This window comes from Gekko japonicus, unplaced genomic scaffold, assembly GCF_001447785.1.
Source record: "Gekko japonicus isolate JY-2015 unplaced genomic scaffold, Gekko_japonicus_V1.1 scaffold562, whole genome shotgun sequence".
Lineage (NCBI taxonomy): Eukaryota > Metazoa > Chordata > Lepidosauria > Squamata > Gekkonidae > Gekko > Gekko japonicus.
In genome coordinates this window covers 262,443-279,654 of record NW_015172569.1, presented here as the reverse complement: position 1 = coordinate 279,654, position 17,212 = coordinate 262,443, and the positions used below count along the sequence as shown (strand labels likewise).

Here is a 17,212-nt window from a genome sequence, read left to right as displayed (position 1 = left end):
GGGTAGTGAAGGGCGGGGTACAAATCCAATCTCTTCTTCTTCTTCTCTCTGGAGATCTCTTGGATTTGCAAGTGATCTCCAGATGACGGAGATCAGTTCCCCTGGAGAAAATGGCTGCTTTGGACGGTGGACTCTGTGGCATTATTCCCTGCAGAGGTCCCTCATCGAACCCTGCCCTCCCCAGGACCCACCTTTAAAATCTCCAGCCCAAAGCTGGCAGCCCTTTTTCACACTGATATTCATGCACCGCCTGGCTGAGTGGGTTTTAGGGTTGCCAAGTCCTATCTTCACCCTCAGTGGGGGACTTAGGGGGGGGCGTTCCTGGAGGGGGCGGGGCATCCCCGCCGTGATGACGTCATGTTAGGGACGTCCTCCCCTCACCCGCCCGCCTGCCTGATGGGACACTGGCTCCCTGCAGTTAAAGGGGCCCCTTTAACTGCAGGGAGCCGGCATTTCCTTGCATGCCTGACCGGCTGGCCCGCAACCACCCCTCTCTCTCCTCTCTCTCAAGAGAGAAGGGAGAGGGGTGGCGGTGGGTGTTGGGGCTTGGGGCCGGCGGCGGGTAGAAGCTCCAAAAAACCGGGGGACCCCTACCAAACCGGGGAGTTTGGCAACCCTCGTGGGGGCTCTTTTTGAAGCAGGAACTCCTTTGCATATTAGGCCACACACCCCTAATGCAGCCAATCCTCCAAGAGCTTACAGAGCCCTTCTTACAGGGGCTACTGTAAGCTCTTGGAGGATTGGCTACATTAGGGATGTGTCACCTAATATGCAAAGGAGTTCCTGCTACAAAAAGAGCCCTAAGGCGTCTGCTGAGGTAGGCCCCACTTGTGTGGTCTGTCCATCTCCTGTTTTCCTGGTAATGCGGTGGAGGCCTACTCAGAACAGGCGCCTACATGTTTCCACTCTGGATCCCATTAAAGCTTATATTACAGCAGAGGTGTCTGCTCGAAGCTCTGGCTTGTCTGTCTGGCTTTCACTTCTGGGCTGTGTGTAGATAGACCCTCTAATTGTAAAACAAGTTGATAAGTCTGGGATCCAGAGACAAACAAGTGCATATTCCACACAAGGCTGATTTCCTTAGCCTTGTTGGGAAACGCAAACACACACGCCACTGCGTCACTCTCAGCTGTTCTTGAAACTTCCTTGAATTCAACAGGCATTTGGGGCGTCAGACAGACCAGGAATTCCCTTCATGAATTGACGGAATTCCCCCTACTGAAGAACTGTTGTGTTTTATTTTCCAACTGCTTTTCTCCCTCTTCCCTCTCTCCTTCTCTCTTTTTTTAAACTTCAGCATTTGTAGAACTGTTTTGCGAATGCTTCTGGAAGACGGCTAGTTTTTTCAAGTTATTTAAAGTACCTGGCGTAAGGAAATAAATAAATGGGTATTGGTATGAGTTGGATTTCCAGAGGTCATCCAGCGAAATGGATGCTCAAGACAAAAAAGGCAGTTTAGCTCCACGCGACGATTGCAGGAAGCATCACTAAAAGACGCTGAGATGGGTCCTAGCAGAGATGGCTTTAAAATTAGATTAGGCAAATTCACAGACGGTAGGCCTACCTGCCAGCCAACGCTCCCTCTAAGCTGTGGAGTCTTGTGAACAAAAATTCTACTTTGTGAGCTACTGGCATTAAAGTTGTAAGCGAGCGATTTGGCTACTGCATCAATTCGTTTGCTCTGGAGCCCTCCTTCCTGAGCTGAGACAAAAATGTGTGAGGCGGAGGCTAAAAAACTGTGAGCTTGCTCACACTAACTCAGCTCAGAGGGAACAATGCCAGCTCTGATAGCTTGGATGAAACCTCCATATTCAAATGCAGTATACCTCTTGTTAACAGGTCTTGAGCCCCCCAGTAAGGGGTGGCTGTCCTGTTTACCCCGAGGTGTCTTGACTTTCTCTGTGCTGGAACTGATGGATCTTCTGAAGTGTGTTCCAGACATAGGCAGTTCTCAAATCTTGGTCTTTATAAACAGCACCATCTACTGGTGGTGTTAAGTGGTGTGTGCAGTCTCATTTTCAGACTTCAAGCTCCTTAGGTATGTCTCAAGACTTGTAAGATGCAAGGTGCCTTGTGGGCTGATCTTGTAGCAGAGGAGAATCTGGGGCTTTTCTCTACCCCATCCACCCTGATCAACTGTGTGATTGGATGCAAGCAGTGGCTCTGGGAAAAAATCTTGCCCGCTTTGCCTAGATGTGCAGCTATGAATTGTCCTCAACCTGGCAAAGGCAATAATACTAGGAAAAGTCATAACATCGGCGGTGGCGACGAAGTGGAATGGCGATGCAGCGGAGCAATCCCTGGTGGCCAGCAGAACAGTGTGCGGCTGACGACGGCGGAGGCCAGGAGGCGTGCGATGACGTGCAACGCGAGGCGTGGCGGAGCCTAACGGACAGAGCCGAGGCCGAAGCGGACATGGGCCATGCGCCTGAATGGTCCCGCCAATGAAAAAGTCGTCCTGAAACGCCAGAGACTGCCTGAGAAAGAAGCCAAGCCAGAAGCAACAACAGGTCCACCACCTGGGTGCCAGTAGGCATCCCCGCCCCCATCTCATGTGGCCTTGGTTAGGGATTAAGCGTTCTTAGAACTCATTACATGTAAACCGCCCAGAGACCCTTCGGGGTTAGGGTGGTATAGCAAGTCGAAACTATAAATAAATATAAATAAATAACATAAAATTAAGCAAGATAAAGCTATACAAGTGGCAGTAAGGTCTAAAACGTGTCCTTAAACAGCAGTCAGACATCCTAAAAGACGTACATCATCCTGGGCTCTATCAGCCAACAGAGCATAAAGTGGAATAAATCTGATAAAACAAGAGAAGCAATTACCTAAAAGCCTGGGAGAATAAACATGTGCTGTGTTTTTCCTTTCTCATTAATATAGCAAGCTGGCATGTTGTCATTTGTGGGTGGTTGTTGGTGAGTAACAATCCCCATCAGATGGGAAAACCATTATAAACTGACAGAGTTGATAGTTGCGTTTTTTGAAGCTGTACGTATGCCACAAATTATTAGCGTGGGCAAGTGGTGGACATTTTTTTAAAAATTAAACACGTTTGTATGCGGACAAAGAACTTTTGTGTACTTGCAAAATCCAGTTACTGCTCTCAGTTCATGGCAGTGCAAGTTCTTTACGAGTAAGCAGTAGGTTATGTAATCAAGGAACTGCAGTGGCTCAAGTGGTTAAGATGCTGAACTGCAGGCTGTGGAAGGTCGATAGTTCAGCAGTTCGAGACCTGAGTGTGCCGCCTGACGGAGTGAGCTCCCGTCTCTAGTTCCAGCTCCTGCCAACCTAGCAGTTCGAAAGCAAGAAATTGCAAGGAGATAACTAGGTACCACTTCAGTGGGAAGGAAACAGCGTTCTGTGCGCCTTGGTGTTTAGTCATGCCGGCCACATTACCACGGAAATGTCTTCGGACAGCGCTGGCTCTTCGGCTTGGAAACGGAGATGAGCACCACAACCCTAGAGTCGGATTCGACTGGCTTTCGAGCAAGGGAAACCTTTACCTTTACTTTTACTATGTTCAAATACTTTTTTTCGCCCCACTGGTAGTATTGTAATGGAGCTCTTTCAGGTTTATTGGAATGTCTCTTTCCATATGGAATATTTGTGGGATATTAAGATCTGCTCAGTAGTCCTTGCTTATGGGTTTTGCACCTTTATCAGTCCTTGGATATGCAAAATATACTTTGTTGTGGTGCTGCAATTGTGGAATGTGTTTCCTTGGATGCACCTGCCTGGTTACATCTCTTCAGTTTTTAAGTGATGAGGACTTTTTTCTTTTGTGCCAGGCTGTTCCATTGAGTCACTGGAGAAACTCTTGTCTGGGGTGGTTCTTGCAGTTCTGTTATGCTAATAATTGCACAGAGGAAGACTCTGCAATGACAGAATTAGATTGCAGGAATCAATTACTTAAGTGTTTTCTTATTTAAACTGGGTAGTCGTGTTGGTCTGTAGCAGCGGAACAAAGTTTGAGTCCAGTGGCACCTTTAAGAACAATGTTTTATTCAAGGTGTGTATCTGCTTTCGTGTGTACCTGAAGAAATGTGCATGTACACAAAAGCTTATACCTTGAATAAAACTTTGTTGATCTTAAAGGTGCCACTGGACTCGAACTTTGTTCTTTTATTTAGGCTGTCATTTATTGCTGCATAGGTTCTCCTCCTCCTCCTTTGTATAGAACTCAAATACATTGAGACCAGTGTTCCCTCTAAGCTGAGTTAGTGTGAGCTAGTTCACAGTTTTTTTAGTGTCTGGCTCACACATTTTTGTCTTCGCTCAGGAAGGAAGGCTCCAGAGCAAACTAATTTATGTAGTAGCCAAATCGCTCGCTCACAACTTTAATGTCAGTAGCTCGCAAAGTAGAATTTTTGCTCACAAGACTCCACAGCTTAGAGGGAGCATTGGTTGAGACCGAGTTCCTTGCTTAGCTAATGTCCAGGGGCTGACCTATAATTTTTTCCACCAAATTTGGCACACAGCTGTCAGTTCCCACGTCTTATAGACCTTCAGTTAGATCTCCGTTGGGTGTTTCCATGGTGTGCTGTAGCAGCCATTGCTGAGAGCCAGACGAGATGTGATGTCATCCTCGTGGCTGCCATGAAGATTCCACTGCAGTTTTAAAGTCATCTAAAAATGCTGCAAGGGCCCCAGTCCCGATCAGGTCCACAGTGCAGCAGTCTGAGGCACTCTTGTTGTCCTGTGTCCGTCCGTCCCCCGCATGCCCCTAATCAAGTGGCGAAACCCCCCACTTTTGACACTTGAAAAAACATGGGGAGAGGATGAATGCCACACTTTGGGCCCTCGCACTATTTTTAAATGAGAATGGCAGTAGCAGTGGCCGTGAGGATCCGTTTGACCCTGAGTAGGCCCCATTTCCATGCTAAGGATATCAGTTTCTTATCCGGAGTGCCACTTCAGTATAGAGGTTAGCGTACTGGACAGCAACTCACTCACCCGTGAAGTTCCCTGGGTGACCGTGAAACCGTCACTCTCACTCTGTCTGACTTACCTCACGGGTATCATGAGGGTAACGTGGAGGAAAGGAGAGCCATAGATGCTGTCCTGAGCTCCTTGGAAGGAGTGGCTTGATAAAAGTATAGTGTGACAGCCCTTATACATGGCTTCATGGCATTGGATATAATGAGTAAGGGGTGCTATGGACCCTAAAAGAGTGCCTCACATTAAGAATGTAAGAGAGGCCATGTTGGATCAGGCCAGTGGCCCATCCAGTCCAACACTCTGTGTCACACAGTGGCCAAAACCCAAGTGCCATCAGGAGGTCCACCAGCGGGGTCAGAAGAACTCCAGACGCCCCTCCCACTGTTTGCCCCCAAGCACCAAGAATATAGAGCATCACTGCCCTAGACATAGTGTTTCATTTATACTTTGTGGCTATAGCCACTGATGGACCTCTCTTCCTCATGTTTAATCAGTCCAAATCACATTCGTATCCTGTCCTTCTTCCAAGGCGGACACGGGTAGTGTACGTGGAGGGGGTTATCCCATTATTTTCTCCTCAACAATCCTCTGAGGTAAGCTAGAGTGAGAGAGTATGAGTACTTCAAGGTCATCCAGTGAGTTCCATGGATTGCACAGTGACTTGAACCCACGTTTCCCCCAATCCTGATCATCCCCTCACACTGAATTCTCTTAATTAAAAAAAATCTTTGATATTTTCCTCAGACTCCTCTTTTAAAAACAGAAAAGCAGTTTTGTGGTACAAGTTTTACAAATCCATCTTCTTTTTCCTCAGGTGCTACTCGAGAAATTGGCTCCGCCCTGACCAGAATGTGCATGCGGCATCGGAGCATCGAGTCCAAACTCAGGCAGTTTTCAAGGTGAGTGATGAGAGCGTCGTGCTCTGGGCTTGGCGGGAGTTTGAAATTGGCTCTTCATTAGCCGCTGGACTGCTGTCAAGATGTAATTGCTACACGACCCCTTCCATTCAGAAGCACATTAAGTAGTTTGCTGGGGCCGGCTTCCAGCTAACCTCTGACTTTCCGTCCCCGGGAACACCCTTTCCTTTTTCTCCCCTAACAACCGGGCTTTGTAGAAAGGGAAGATTTAGCTGCCCGCTCTGAGAAGCTGGACTTGCTGGCTCAAGCCCTTTTCTACGCACCAGGAATTCCTACCCTTGGGGTTACTGTCGCTCAGCAGTGAACAGACCGTGCCAGAGGGCAGGGAGTCCAGTATTGAGAAGCTGAGCCGTTGTTACGAAAGCAAACATTCTACCGGGCCTGCATCTGAATCTCCTAGCGCTAGAGTGATTTTGAGAGCTCTTTACTGATTTAGACTACTTGTCTACCATGCTTTGTATAAAATGTTCACGGAGACGTGAGAGCTACAGAAGCAGACTGTCTGAGAGGTGGAGCGGGGTCTCAAGTCAAATCTGGCTCTATATTCGAAGTGCTGTATCTGAAGAAGTGAGCACAAAAGCTCATACCCTACCACAAATTTTGTTAGTCTCTGTTATTTATTTCATTCCTTTGGTTTATATCCCGCCCTCCCCACAAACGGGCTTAGGGCAGTTTACAAGGTCACATAAGGACAGCGACGGTTTTCCAACATGGCTGGCACCCTTCCCCCAAAAAAAACCCCCCTTCAGTTGCTACTGACGCCATCTTAAATTTGAATTTGTTTTTAAACTGGTTTAATGTCATTAATGTTGTGATATCTGATGTTTTTATATTGTATCTAAGGCTTAACGCCATATTGTAAATCTCCCAGAGCTCGGCTGAAGTTGGGATGGGTCAATTAATAAGTCTAATAGATACTACTACCGTGTTTCCCCGAAAATAAGACACTGTCTTATATTTATTTTTTCTCAAGAAGACACACTAGGGTTTATACCACAAATGCATAGAAATGCTGCTAGGGCTTATTTTTGGGGTAGGTCTTATTTTCGGGAAAACAGGGTACTACTACTACTACTACTACTACTACTACTACTACTACTACTACTACTACTACTACTACTACTAATAATAATAATAATAATATCGTGACAGAGAAACAGTATATAAAATTAAAACAATTAAGGTTTTAAACGTTCAGGTTTCATACACAAACCAGAGTGAGAGTTGCCTCAGTAGCGGCGCTCAGATGGAAACCTGAGTGGTGTTGTGGGGGTATCACGCCACTAACCACTAGGCTAGGCTGCCAGCAGGGGAGGCCAAGAATGGAATTTAAGGTGCTAATGGACTCTTACTGGCTATGCCACTGTTTCTAGTTGGTCTTTGGCAGTATGCACTCTCCACCTCAGATTCCCTTCCTGTTCTCTCACAATTTTATCCCCCATCCCACCTCCGCTCAGGGTGGTATACATGGATTCTCCCCTCCTCCAATTTTATCCTCACAACAACCTTGTAAGGTAGGGTTAGGATGTGAATGTGTGCCTGGCCCAAATGTGCTCAGTAAGCTTCATGCCTGAGTGGGTGTTGGAACCTGACCCTTCTCAGTCCTTGCTGTAGACCATAACCATCACAGTGGTTGTCCCCATAAGGTTGCCAGCTCTGGATTGTGAAATACCTGGAGATTTGGGGGGCGGAGCCTGGGGAGGGCGGGGTTTGTGGGGGAAGGACCTCAGCAGGTTACAATGCCATGGCGTCCACCTTCCAAAGCAGCCATTTTCTCCAGGGGAACTGATCTTGGTTGTCTGTAGATTAATAGTGGGAGATCTCCAGGTGCCCCCTGGAGGTTGACAACCCTGTGTCCCCACCCTGATGTGCAGTATGAAGTCTGTTGTAATTCACGCTCACCTTTGTCAGGATTATTGAGATAATAATGTAAATGAAGCAGACCGTTGTATGAAGCAATTTTATTAACAATAAAAATATTTTGTATTATTATTTAAGTGCTTTGGGAGAGTTTTGTAATAGCTCAGAGGCACAGGGTGGAGAGAGAGATTGATTTTACTTTTCCTCCCGGGCTTTGATTCCTCTTGGTATTTCCCCAACAAAATTAGTGCTTTAATCGACTGCCTGATAAACCCACTTCAAGAGCAGATGGAAGAGTGGAAGAAAGCAGTTAATCAACTGGATAAAGACCATGCAAAAGGTACTCATACAAGATGGTGTGTGTGTGATTTATCACTACTGAAAAAATACATTTTTAAAAAGAGTTTCTTCCCTAGCTGGCTCGTTTTCTTTTTATGTTCTGTACCCAAGGAACTAATTAATCAACTTGCAAGAGTTACTGAGAGCTTCATCTTAAGAGACAGATGAAGCCGTTTTAGACCGAGTCAAACTCTTGGTCTGTCAAGGTCAGTATTGTTAGCTGGTGACTGCTGGTGCCTCTTCAGAGTCTTGAGCAGAGGTCTTTCCCATCACCTACTACCAGATCTTTTTGATAGCTGATATCAGGGATTGAACGTGGGCCCTTCTGCACGCATCAGCTCATTAACACATTAGGCCGCACCCCCATGTTACCAGAAGTGTGGTCATTCAGCCACACCCACCTTTTGCTTGTTATTCTGTTTACCTTGTTTGTTGTCAAAACCCAGGGCTTTTTTGTAGCAGGAACTCCTTTGCATGTTAGGCCACACACCCCTAATGTAGCCAATCCGAATGAGTTTCTGCTGTTGGGTGTGGCCTATTATGCTAATGAGTTCCTGCTGGGCGTGGCCAACTTGGGAGCCAGCCGGAACTCCGTTCCGGTGCGTTCCTGCCCAAAAATAGCCCTGTTGGCATGATTGTTATATGTGGTTAAGGCTAACTACGGTTCCTGCTTGGCTAGGATTTAAAACCAGTTTCATGTTGGTTGCAAGTCTTAGTTAAACCTGAATCCTGGTTGACACCAATAGTGTCAGATATCTACCTCAATGTAACCCTTAACATCAGATAATGCATGGATACGGGGCTGTTCTTCCTTGGGACAAAGGGGACTGCTAGGAAGGCATGCAGTCTTGTAGCTGACTTCTTATTTCCTTAACCTCGGTAACAGGGACACCGTATTGTATCTCCATCAGCCCTCTCTCAGATGGCCCTTTAGAAGGACTTATTTATTTATTTATATTTATATTTATACCCCTCCCTCCCCGCAAGCGGGCTCAGGGCGGCTTACAAGGGAGCACTAGTGCTCACACATAAAAACACAGTAAAACAGAATAAAACAGTAATACCATTTAAATCAACAAAGAATAAAGTGCTCAATAAGAACAGGATGGTCTCCATAGTTTGCAAGGGAATATCAGGCTGCTATTAAAGGTGGTATTGCCTATAGTTGGTACATAGTCCAACTATAGTTGGTACATAGTCCGGTGGTACCAGTGCCGTGTAGTATTTTGTCAGGTCTTCCGTGACCGTCCTTCCGTCCCGTTATTAACCACATGATGGTGGTAGTGGCGGTAGTGGCGGCCCCTATGTAAAAGCCTGGTGGAAGAGCTCCGTCTTGCAGGCCCTGCGGAACTGCATGAGGTCCCGCAGGACCCTGATCTCCTCTGGGAGCTCGTTCCACCAGGTAGGGGCCCTAAAGACTAAAAGATGCCACCTCCACTTTCAAGTCTGGTCTCAGATTGTTCTGTTCTGGGGGGCAAACTGGGAGTGGACTTGGTTGCAAGTCTTAGTTAAACCTGAATCCTGATGCCACCTCCACTTTCAAGTTTGGTGTGTCTCAGATTGTCCTGTTCTGGGGGGCAAACTGGGAGTGGACAGAGGACATCTGGCTGGCACGGAATGCTGGACCTGAGTGATTGTTTGGTCTGACCCAACAAGGTAACTCTTCATTGCTTTCCTTGTGGAGTCCTACCACCCCTAAGGGAGGCATTCAAAACATTCTGCACACGGAAGTAGCTTCATGTGTCAATCCCATGCCACTTGTGCTTTCAGTCTTTCAGGAAAACAAATTCCAGAGGAGTTGTGGTGTTCATCTGTTTCAGAAGAAAAGGGGATTGTTGTGTCACCTTAAAAGACTTGCAGATATTTCTGCCAGCTTTAAGCTGCCATGAAATTGAGGTTCTGTATGCACGTGTTGGAGTGGGTGCTCTACTGCATAGAAGCTTATGTTAGAATAAAAATATGTTAAGGTACCACATGAGTATCCTGGCTGTTAAGTCTGATGGGTAGCTGGAGGGCTGGTTCATATGTTGTACCTTGCTTGGCTTTGCTGTTATAGTGGCTAGTTGATCACTACTTTATGGACAGTGCTATGATTAAGGTTCTGTCATAGGTCCGGGTCCGGCTGAGGCTGACCCCTCCTCAGATGAGGAAGAGGCAGGGAACAACTCGGCCTCCTCTAGAGACAGCCCAGAGGAAGAACCCTTAGCAGTACCTGAGGAGGAAGAGTCCCCAGCAGCTGCACATGAGGTGCTGCCAGAAGGAGAGGCCATTCCTAAGCCGGGGCCAGCAACCCCAGCTGCAGACACCCCAAGGCCAGACTCCCCAAGGCCTAGTTCCCCCGAGTGCCCCAGACGCAGGGCACGGAAGAGGCTGACTTTGCAGAAACGAAGAAGAAGTGCCAGGCTGCAGCTCCAGCAGCATCAACGAGAGGAGTTGTAAGCCTCTGCAGACTCAGCTCCAAAGGGAGGGAGGATCTGTTTAAAACCCCTTGGTGCACCTGCTCCAGCGTGGCAACAACTCTGCAAAATCAGACCTGCTTCTGAGTGTGCAGCAGTCGCTCCTTGCCTCTGGAAACCTGCATTCTTGAAGCGACTTCACGGCTATCAGACCTTCAGCTTTCTCACTGACCTTGATTCCGGCTTGTGTCTTCAGCTTCTAGCTTATCGCCTCGGTGGCTCCCAGCCAAGTCAGCACAGGTTCTTTCACAAAATGCTATTACTTTACAGGGTTAAATAAAGATACTTCTCTGGCCCCAGGAGTTTGCCAGCTAAAATTTGACCATAGGCAGGGCTATTTTTGGGCAGGAACGCACAGGAACGGAGTTCCAGCTGGCTCCCAAGTTGGCCACGCCCAGCAGGAACTCATTAGCATAATAGGCCACATCCAACAGCAGGTACTCATTAGGATTGGCTACATTAGGGGTGTGTGGCCTAACATGCAAAGGAGTTCCTGCTACAAGAAAAGCCCTGGGTTTTGACAACAAACAAGGTAAACAGAATAACAAGCAAAAAGTGGGTGTGGCTGGATAACCATACTTCTGGTAACATGGGGGTGCGGCCAAATGTGGTAATGAGCTGTGCTGTCAGAGGTGTGGCCCAATATGCTAATGAGTTCCTGCTGTTGGATGTGGCCTATTATGCTAATGAGTTCCTGCTGGGCTTTTTCTACAAAAAGAGCCCTTAATAGGGATATTACAGATGGAGGAACAGGAGGGTAAAAGGGCAGATGAGGAGTGATTGTAGTTCAGACAGTCTGCTTTGCATGTTGAAGGCCCCAGGTTCAATCCTTGGTATCCCCATTTAAGAAGGCTTAGATAGAAGGTGATGCAAAAGACCTCTGCCTGAGACCCTGGAGAGCTGCTGCCAACCAGACTGGTCAATACTGACTTTGATAAACTGACAATCTGACTCCGTCTGGAAGCAGCTTCATGTGTTAATGTGAATGTGAACAAATTCAGTTACTTTGTTTTTGTTTGGGATAACAGGCTTTGGTTTAAAGGTACCGTAGACATTTTTTTATTTATTGAAACATTTATATCCCGCCTTTTCTCATGGTTCAAAGTAGCTGAAAACATAGAATCGCTAGTTTTGATTTAATGCAGTCTTTTAAATAAACAAGGGGGTATAGTGCATGGAAATAGAACTGAATATTTTCTACTTTATTCCATTTCCTTCTCTCCCTATTCTTCTTGTAGCTACCGTGATAAGACTAGGAAAAAAGTAGGGAATGGAAATATTCTTGAATATTCTTGAATATGTTTATAATTGACACATATGCTTTATATATCATACATTATCTATACCCTTGAAAGTCCTTGATAACTGTAAATATTGGAAATCTTTCTCAACTCCCCATTTCTGTTCTTTTTTCTGTACCCCTTATTTCTTCTTAAAATAAAATATATTTTTTTAAAAATAAATAATAGCCAAAAACATCTTCAAAACCAAAAATAAAATAACAAACCCCAATTCCATCCCCCCTCCCTCAAAAGAGGCCTTCCAACTCCCTCAAAAGCCCTGGCAAACAGGCAGGTCTTGCAGCGTTTTCTGAAGATTTCCAAGGAGAGGGCCCCCCTCACCTCTATCAGGGAGCCCATTCTGTAGAACCAGAGCCATAATGGAAAATCCTGGGCTGTAGTCGATGCCCGACGGGCCACCCTAAGTGGTGGGAGAGCCAACAGATGACTGCCTGAGGACCGTAGTCGGCACAGAGGGATGTGAGGAAGGAGGGCAGTCCTTCAAATTCCCCCTAAATCTGATTCTCAGACTGGCCCCCAGACAGATCATTCCAGTGCAGTCTGCATTCCATTGCTTAGGCCCGGAGAAGCAATAATGCCTTACACTTGTAACCTAACTTCTCGCTTTTGGATATATGTGCCAATAATAATATTTGCATTCCTTTTCCACCACCTAGAAGCCGCCACATCTAATATATTGAGGTGGCATGCTAATTTTATACAGAACTTGCCAGCCACAGCTGTAGATTTTATTTTTCACTCCTCCCCCCTCCCCATTGGTCTGTGGAGACTGTTTGGTTAAATTCGTCCTCATGTGGCAAGATGCCGGTACAACCAAAAATTTCGGACAGTGGAAATTTTCATTAGTTGTAATCTGTTTGATCCTGTATTGATCCCATTCATATTCATCACATGACTTAGAGGTTTCCCATAAGGCCAAATGGGATAAAATGAACCTGAGTCTTTAAAAACCCACAAATGCTGCAGTTGTAGCCTGATACTGTCAGCCTAATCATTCTTGGTTATTCCAATAAATGCTCACTTTTTTGCATGTGTTTGGAACTTTATATATCCATGATACATTCAGATTACCTTACTCTAAGGCACTGTGAAGAAATAATGGCTTTCATTTTTCGTAACTGGTTTAGATTCATTTTAAAGTGGCCATATCCTGTGCAGCTGCTAAAACCTGTCATAGTTCTGTATTAGTCTCATGGGTTATATTTACTCATTGTAATGTAATTTATGTAACTGGTTTTTTATTTAACGTGGGGAATGTATTTACTTTAGAGCTGGTCTTTGACTGTAATAAAGAATTCATTAATTCAACAAAAAGGAAGCCTTAGTGAACTTCCTTTCTGTTCTTACTTTAGTCTGGATTCACTTTTCTTTGTAGGATTAGTCCTATTAGATATGATAACTGCGTATTGTTATGTAGCAGGCTCTGTTATGCATTTGATATCTGTGAATTTTTTTATTCACAGATTTCAAATATATGTAATATAAATGTTTACAAGCATAAGGCTAATCACTTCAGTTGGGGCTCAATCTTTAACTTAATTTTCCGATGAACATCACAATGGAGTGAAGGTGTGGGTTTGTATCTGGTTTGCTTGGTCAGGACTTCGGTTTACACCGATTGTATAGAATTGCCGCCCCCACCCCCCGCTCAGTTTTGAGGTCTTATAGGCTATGTTTGGGCTGGAAATTTTCGCTTTGTATTTTGTTTCTTAACTTGAATTAAAGAATGCTTTTTCTTCACACTGCTGGTCTGCCTTATGTTCTGTTCTCCTAAAATAAACTGCCTTTTATAAAGCATCCAGTAACGTAAATATCAATTATATCAATACACAAACTGTGCCTCTCTTTTAGAGTACAAAAAAGCCCGCCAGGAGATAAAAAAGAAATCCTCAGACACCCTGAAACTACAAAAGAAAGCAAAGAAAGGTAAATGTCTTGTTCTGTTTTTTGTGAACAATGTGGTGTTTGGAACAGTTGGATGTTGTTTGGTTTAGTGCTGTGATCTAGGCGTGAATATTTGTATCAAGAGTGTTTTTTTTACAACATTTCTCAAACTTTATGAAATCGCATCCCTTTCTAAACTTCCTCTCCCCCCTGTTCAGTTCCTACCATCTTCTCTGCATTGTATCTCTACCCTGTTGCTGATATAGATATACACGCAAAAACTACCAAGACAAGAGTGCAGTTTCACAGGGCTTTTGGAGTTTGGTGAGGGAACAGAATTTGTAGTAAGTTTCAAAGGTTGCCTCTTGCATCTCTTGCATCTGTTCAGCATTAAAGGGTTAAATACATTGGGTTAGATCCAGAGACTCCCTTCTGCTAACCCAGAGGGTCCCCGTTACAAGGAAGTCCTTGCTTACCAAAAGGATTTCTATCCAGCCCCAGTATGTTTGTTAGGGTCTTTGTTGTTGTTGTAATGCCTTCCGTTTCAAGTATAGGTAAAGGGTTGGAATGTGTAAGGTGCTGATCTTTCCTGCTTTCTCCAGAAGTCCTGTATGAACCCTGAAAAGGCACTGGCATGTGTCAGGGTGCCCACAGACATCCAGTGCAGGCACCTGTAGCAAGGAAGGAGGGAATTGAGCTAAAATGTCCCTCTCTCTACCTGTTACGCCAGTGGAACTTTTTGTGTCAACAAGAGGTCTGCAGGTGGAAGAGGTGGGAGGTGTGGCTTCATCTGCTTCTGCCTCCTCACTGTAGCCGCCACCAGAGTAGCATGGCTTTTTGTCCATGTGGATCTTCTGACTCCTGATACTGCTTTTGGTGTAGTGGTTAAGTACGCGGACTCTAATCTGAGAGAACCTGGTTTGATTCCCCACTCCTCCACTTGCACCTGCTGGATGACCTCGGGCAAACCATAGTTCTGGCACAGCTGTTCTTGAGAAATCTGAGTCTGCCGTTGCCTTACGCTGGCAGAGCACAGAATCCAACCTATTATTTCCCCCCTCCATATTCTATATGCTCACAGACCAATGGGTCCTAAGCAAAAAGGTTTGATAGTCCCTATGGTACAGAATAATATAATCCAAAAATACAGAAAGCAACCAGAAATACAGGATCCAACCTATAGATCGTCCCAAGGAACAACTGTAGGTAGTTCACAGTTATCTTAAGAGGGAACTTCCATCCCTTTCCTGTATACTTCTTCAGATACAGTGACTCACAAAAGCTCATTGCCTGCCACAGATTTTGTTAGTCTTTAAGGTCCTACTGGACTCTTACTCTTTTCTCCTGCTACAGCCCAACACAGCTACCCATCTTGCTCCCTTTCCTGTATGACAACTTGCCAGCCTAAATCATCTTCAGCATGAAGTACTTGGGACCCACAGCCTTAGTATATATTCCATAAATCCTGATGGGGTTATGGGTCTTCAGTATTAGTATAGCTTGGTTTAACAATGGAAAACAGTATTCATTTGGAATACTGTGTGCAGTTCTGGTCACCACCCCTTAAAAGGGATATTATAGCTTTGGAAAAAGTGCAGAAAAGGGCAACTTGAATGATAAAAGGGTTGGAACACTTTCCCTATGAGGAAAGGTTAAAGCACTTAGGGCTCTTTAGCTTGGAGTAACGACGCCTGGGAGGTGACATGTTTCTTCACCCAAAGAGTGATTAACACTTGGAATTCACTGCCACAGGAAGTGGTGGAGGCTACAAGCATGGACGGCTTCAAAAGGGAATTAGATAAGCATATGGAGCAGAGGTCCATCAGTGGATATTAGCCACAAGGTATAGATAGGGGCTCTGGGGCAAGTGATGCTCTGTCATCTTGGTGCTTGGGGGGGGGTCAACAGTGGGAGGGCTTCTAATGTCCTGGCCCCACTGGTGGACCTCCTGATGGCACCTGGTATTTCTGGCCACTGTGTGACAGTGACAGAGTGTTGGACTGGATGGGCCATTGGCCTGATCCAACATTGGCGTCTCTTATGTTATTAAGACATGGAAAGTGGAGTTCCCCCAAGTCACAATCCCATGCAGTGGTACTCTTCTCTGGAAGTGAGACTTAGTTCCCCATTTGTGGACCATGAGTTACTGGACGAGCACACATACCTTAACCCCCTCTTGTAAAAAGCCTTTTTGTTCTGCTATTAAAATATCCGGGTATAGATTTCATTAACACAAGAAATCATAGAAATTGCCGCCTGTCTTCTTACAAAAAACTGACTGTATATCTAGGTGCACAGAGTGCAGAACCAGTGGCTGGAAAGCAAGCTGTCCTACAAGTGTCTTGTTGATATTAAATAAATACATTTTGTTATTCACACCCGTGTGTGTTCAGTCCCAAAGCAGCATCAATAACTGCTGTTAATTGGCTCTTGCAATGTGTCTTTATTTATGCCGAGGACAAGGAGGTTGAAGGAAAGTAGCAGAATGGGTTCTTATGTATGGAAGCACAGGCAAAGTTGTGTATGTATGCCACTGATGTGTTTTAACAACAGACGTTATTGCATGATTCGTACAAGGGCGGACGTCTGACTTAAGCTGTCCTGATTTTTGTACAGCACTCAGTGCAGGGGGAGAGTTGAAGCCCTGCGTAGCCAGTTGTTGGGCACCCGTGTCCCATTCGTGGGTGTAAAATCGGCCACCCAGCTCTGCTTCCAATTTAACCATCTTGTAGGCAGAGGAGAGCAAAAAGATAACGCAGTCCCCCAGCATTGCTGAGAAAACGTGGTCTGCAGTTGTGACGTCTACTTTGAATAGGCATAATAATTGAGAATTGGGGAGTGTAGCAACAGAAGGTGACCCGGTGCTCCCTCTAAGCTGTGGAGTCTTGTGAGCAAAAAATCTACTCTGAGCTACTGGCATTAAAGTTGTGAGTGAGTGTGCGATTTGGCTACTGCATAAATTAGTTTGCTCTGGAGCCCTCCTTCTTGAGCGAAGACAAAAATCTGTGAGCCGGAGGCTAAAAAACTGTGAGCTAGCTCACACTAATTCAGCTTAGAGGGAACACTGTGACCCTTCCAGGTTATTGAAACTCGTGGGTCATAGTGGTGGAGGCCAGGCAGTCTTGGGCCAAAAGAAAGTAGCTAAAAACAGAGGTATTGGCTTTTAAGTAAAATACTAAAAGAACTGAGTGCGCTAACTGGCAACAGGTGCTTTGTTTACTTTCCACGTTGCGCATACCCAGAACAGTGAAGAAGTTGAGAGAGAATCAGAGGTCGATTCAGGGGGGATCGTGGGGGATCGCAGTTCCCCCGGGTAAGGTGCAGGGGGCGGGGCACACGACGAAGCCCCACCCCCTTCTTCCGGCTGCCCCCTGCTTCCAGCCTCATTCTGTTGCAGAAGGAGGAAGAAGCAGGAGGGTAAGTTGGCGTCCTCCCCCTCTGCCAGGCCGTGGCCTCCGCAAGGACTCCCAGCCCCATCCAGGAGCTTCCCCGAGGTAGCTGTGTTAGTCTG

The 17,212-nt window shown here is 45.8% G+C and overlaps 1 protein-coding gene across 4 annotated transcripts in view; it reads left to right on the top strand.

Annotated features, from left to right (window-relative positions):
- MTSS1 (metastasis suppressor 1) overlaps nucleotides 1-17,212 on the top strand; it is a 201,520-nt gene that overhangs the window by 144,567 nt on the left and 39,741 nt on the right. For all 4 annotated transcript variants that reach the window (XM_015421349.1, XM_015421348.1, XM_015421350.1 and 1 more), the window contains exons 4-6: nucleotides 5,759-5,843; nucleotides 7,970-8,061; nucleotides 13,669-13,743. In XM_015421349.1, coding sequence (XP_015276835.1) covers nucleotides 5,759-5,843; nucleotides 7,970-8,061; nucleotides 13,669-13,743 — 252 coding nt within the window. The remainder of the gene's footprint in view (nucleotides 1-5,758; nucleotides 5,844-7,969; nucleotides 8,062-13,668; nucleotides 13,744-17,212) is intronic.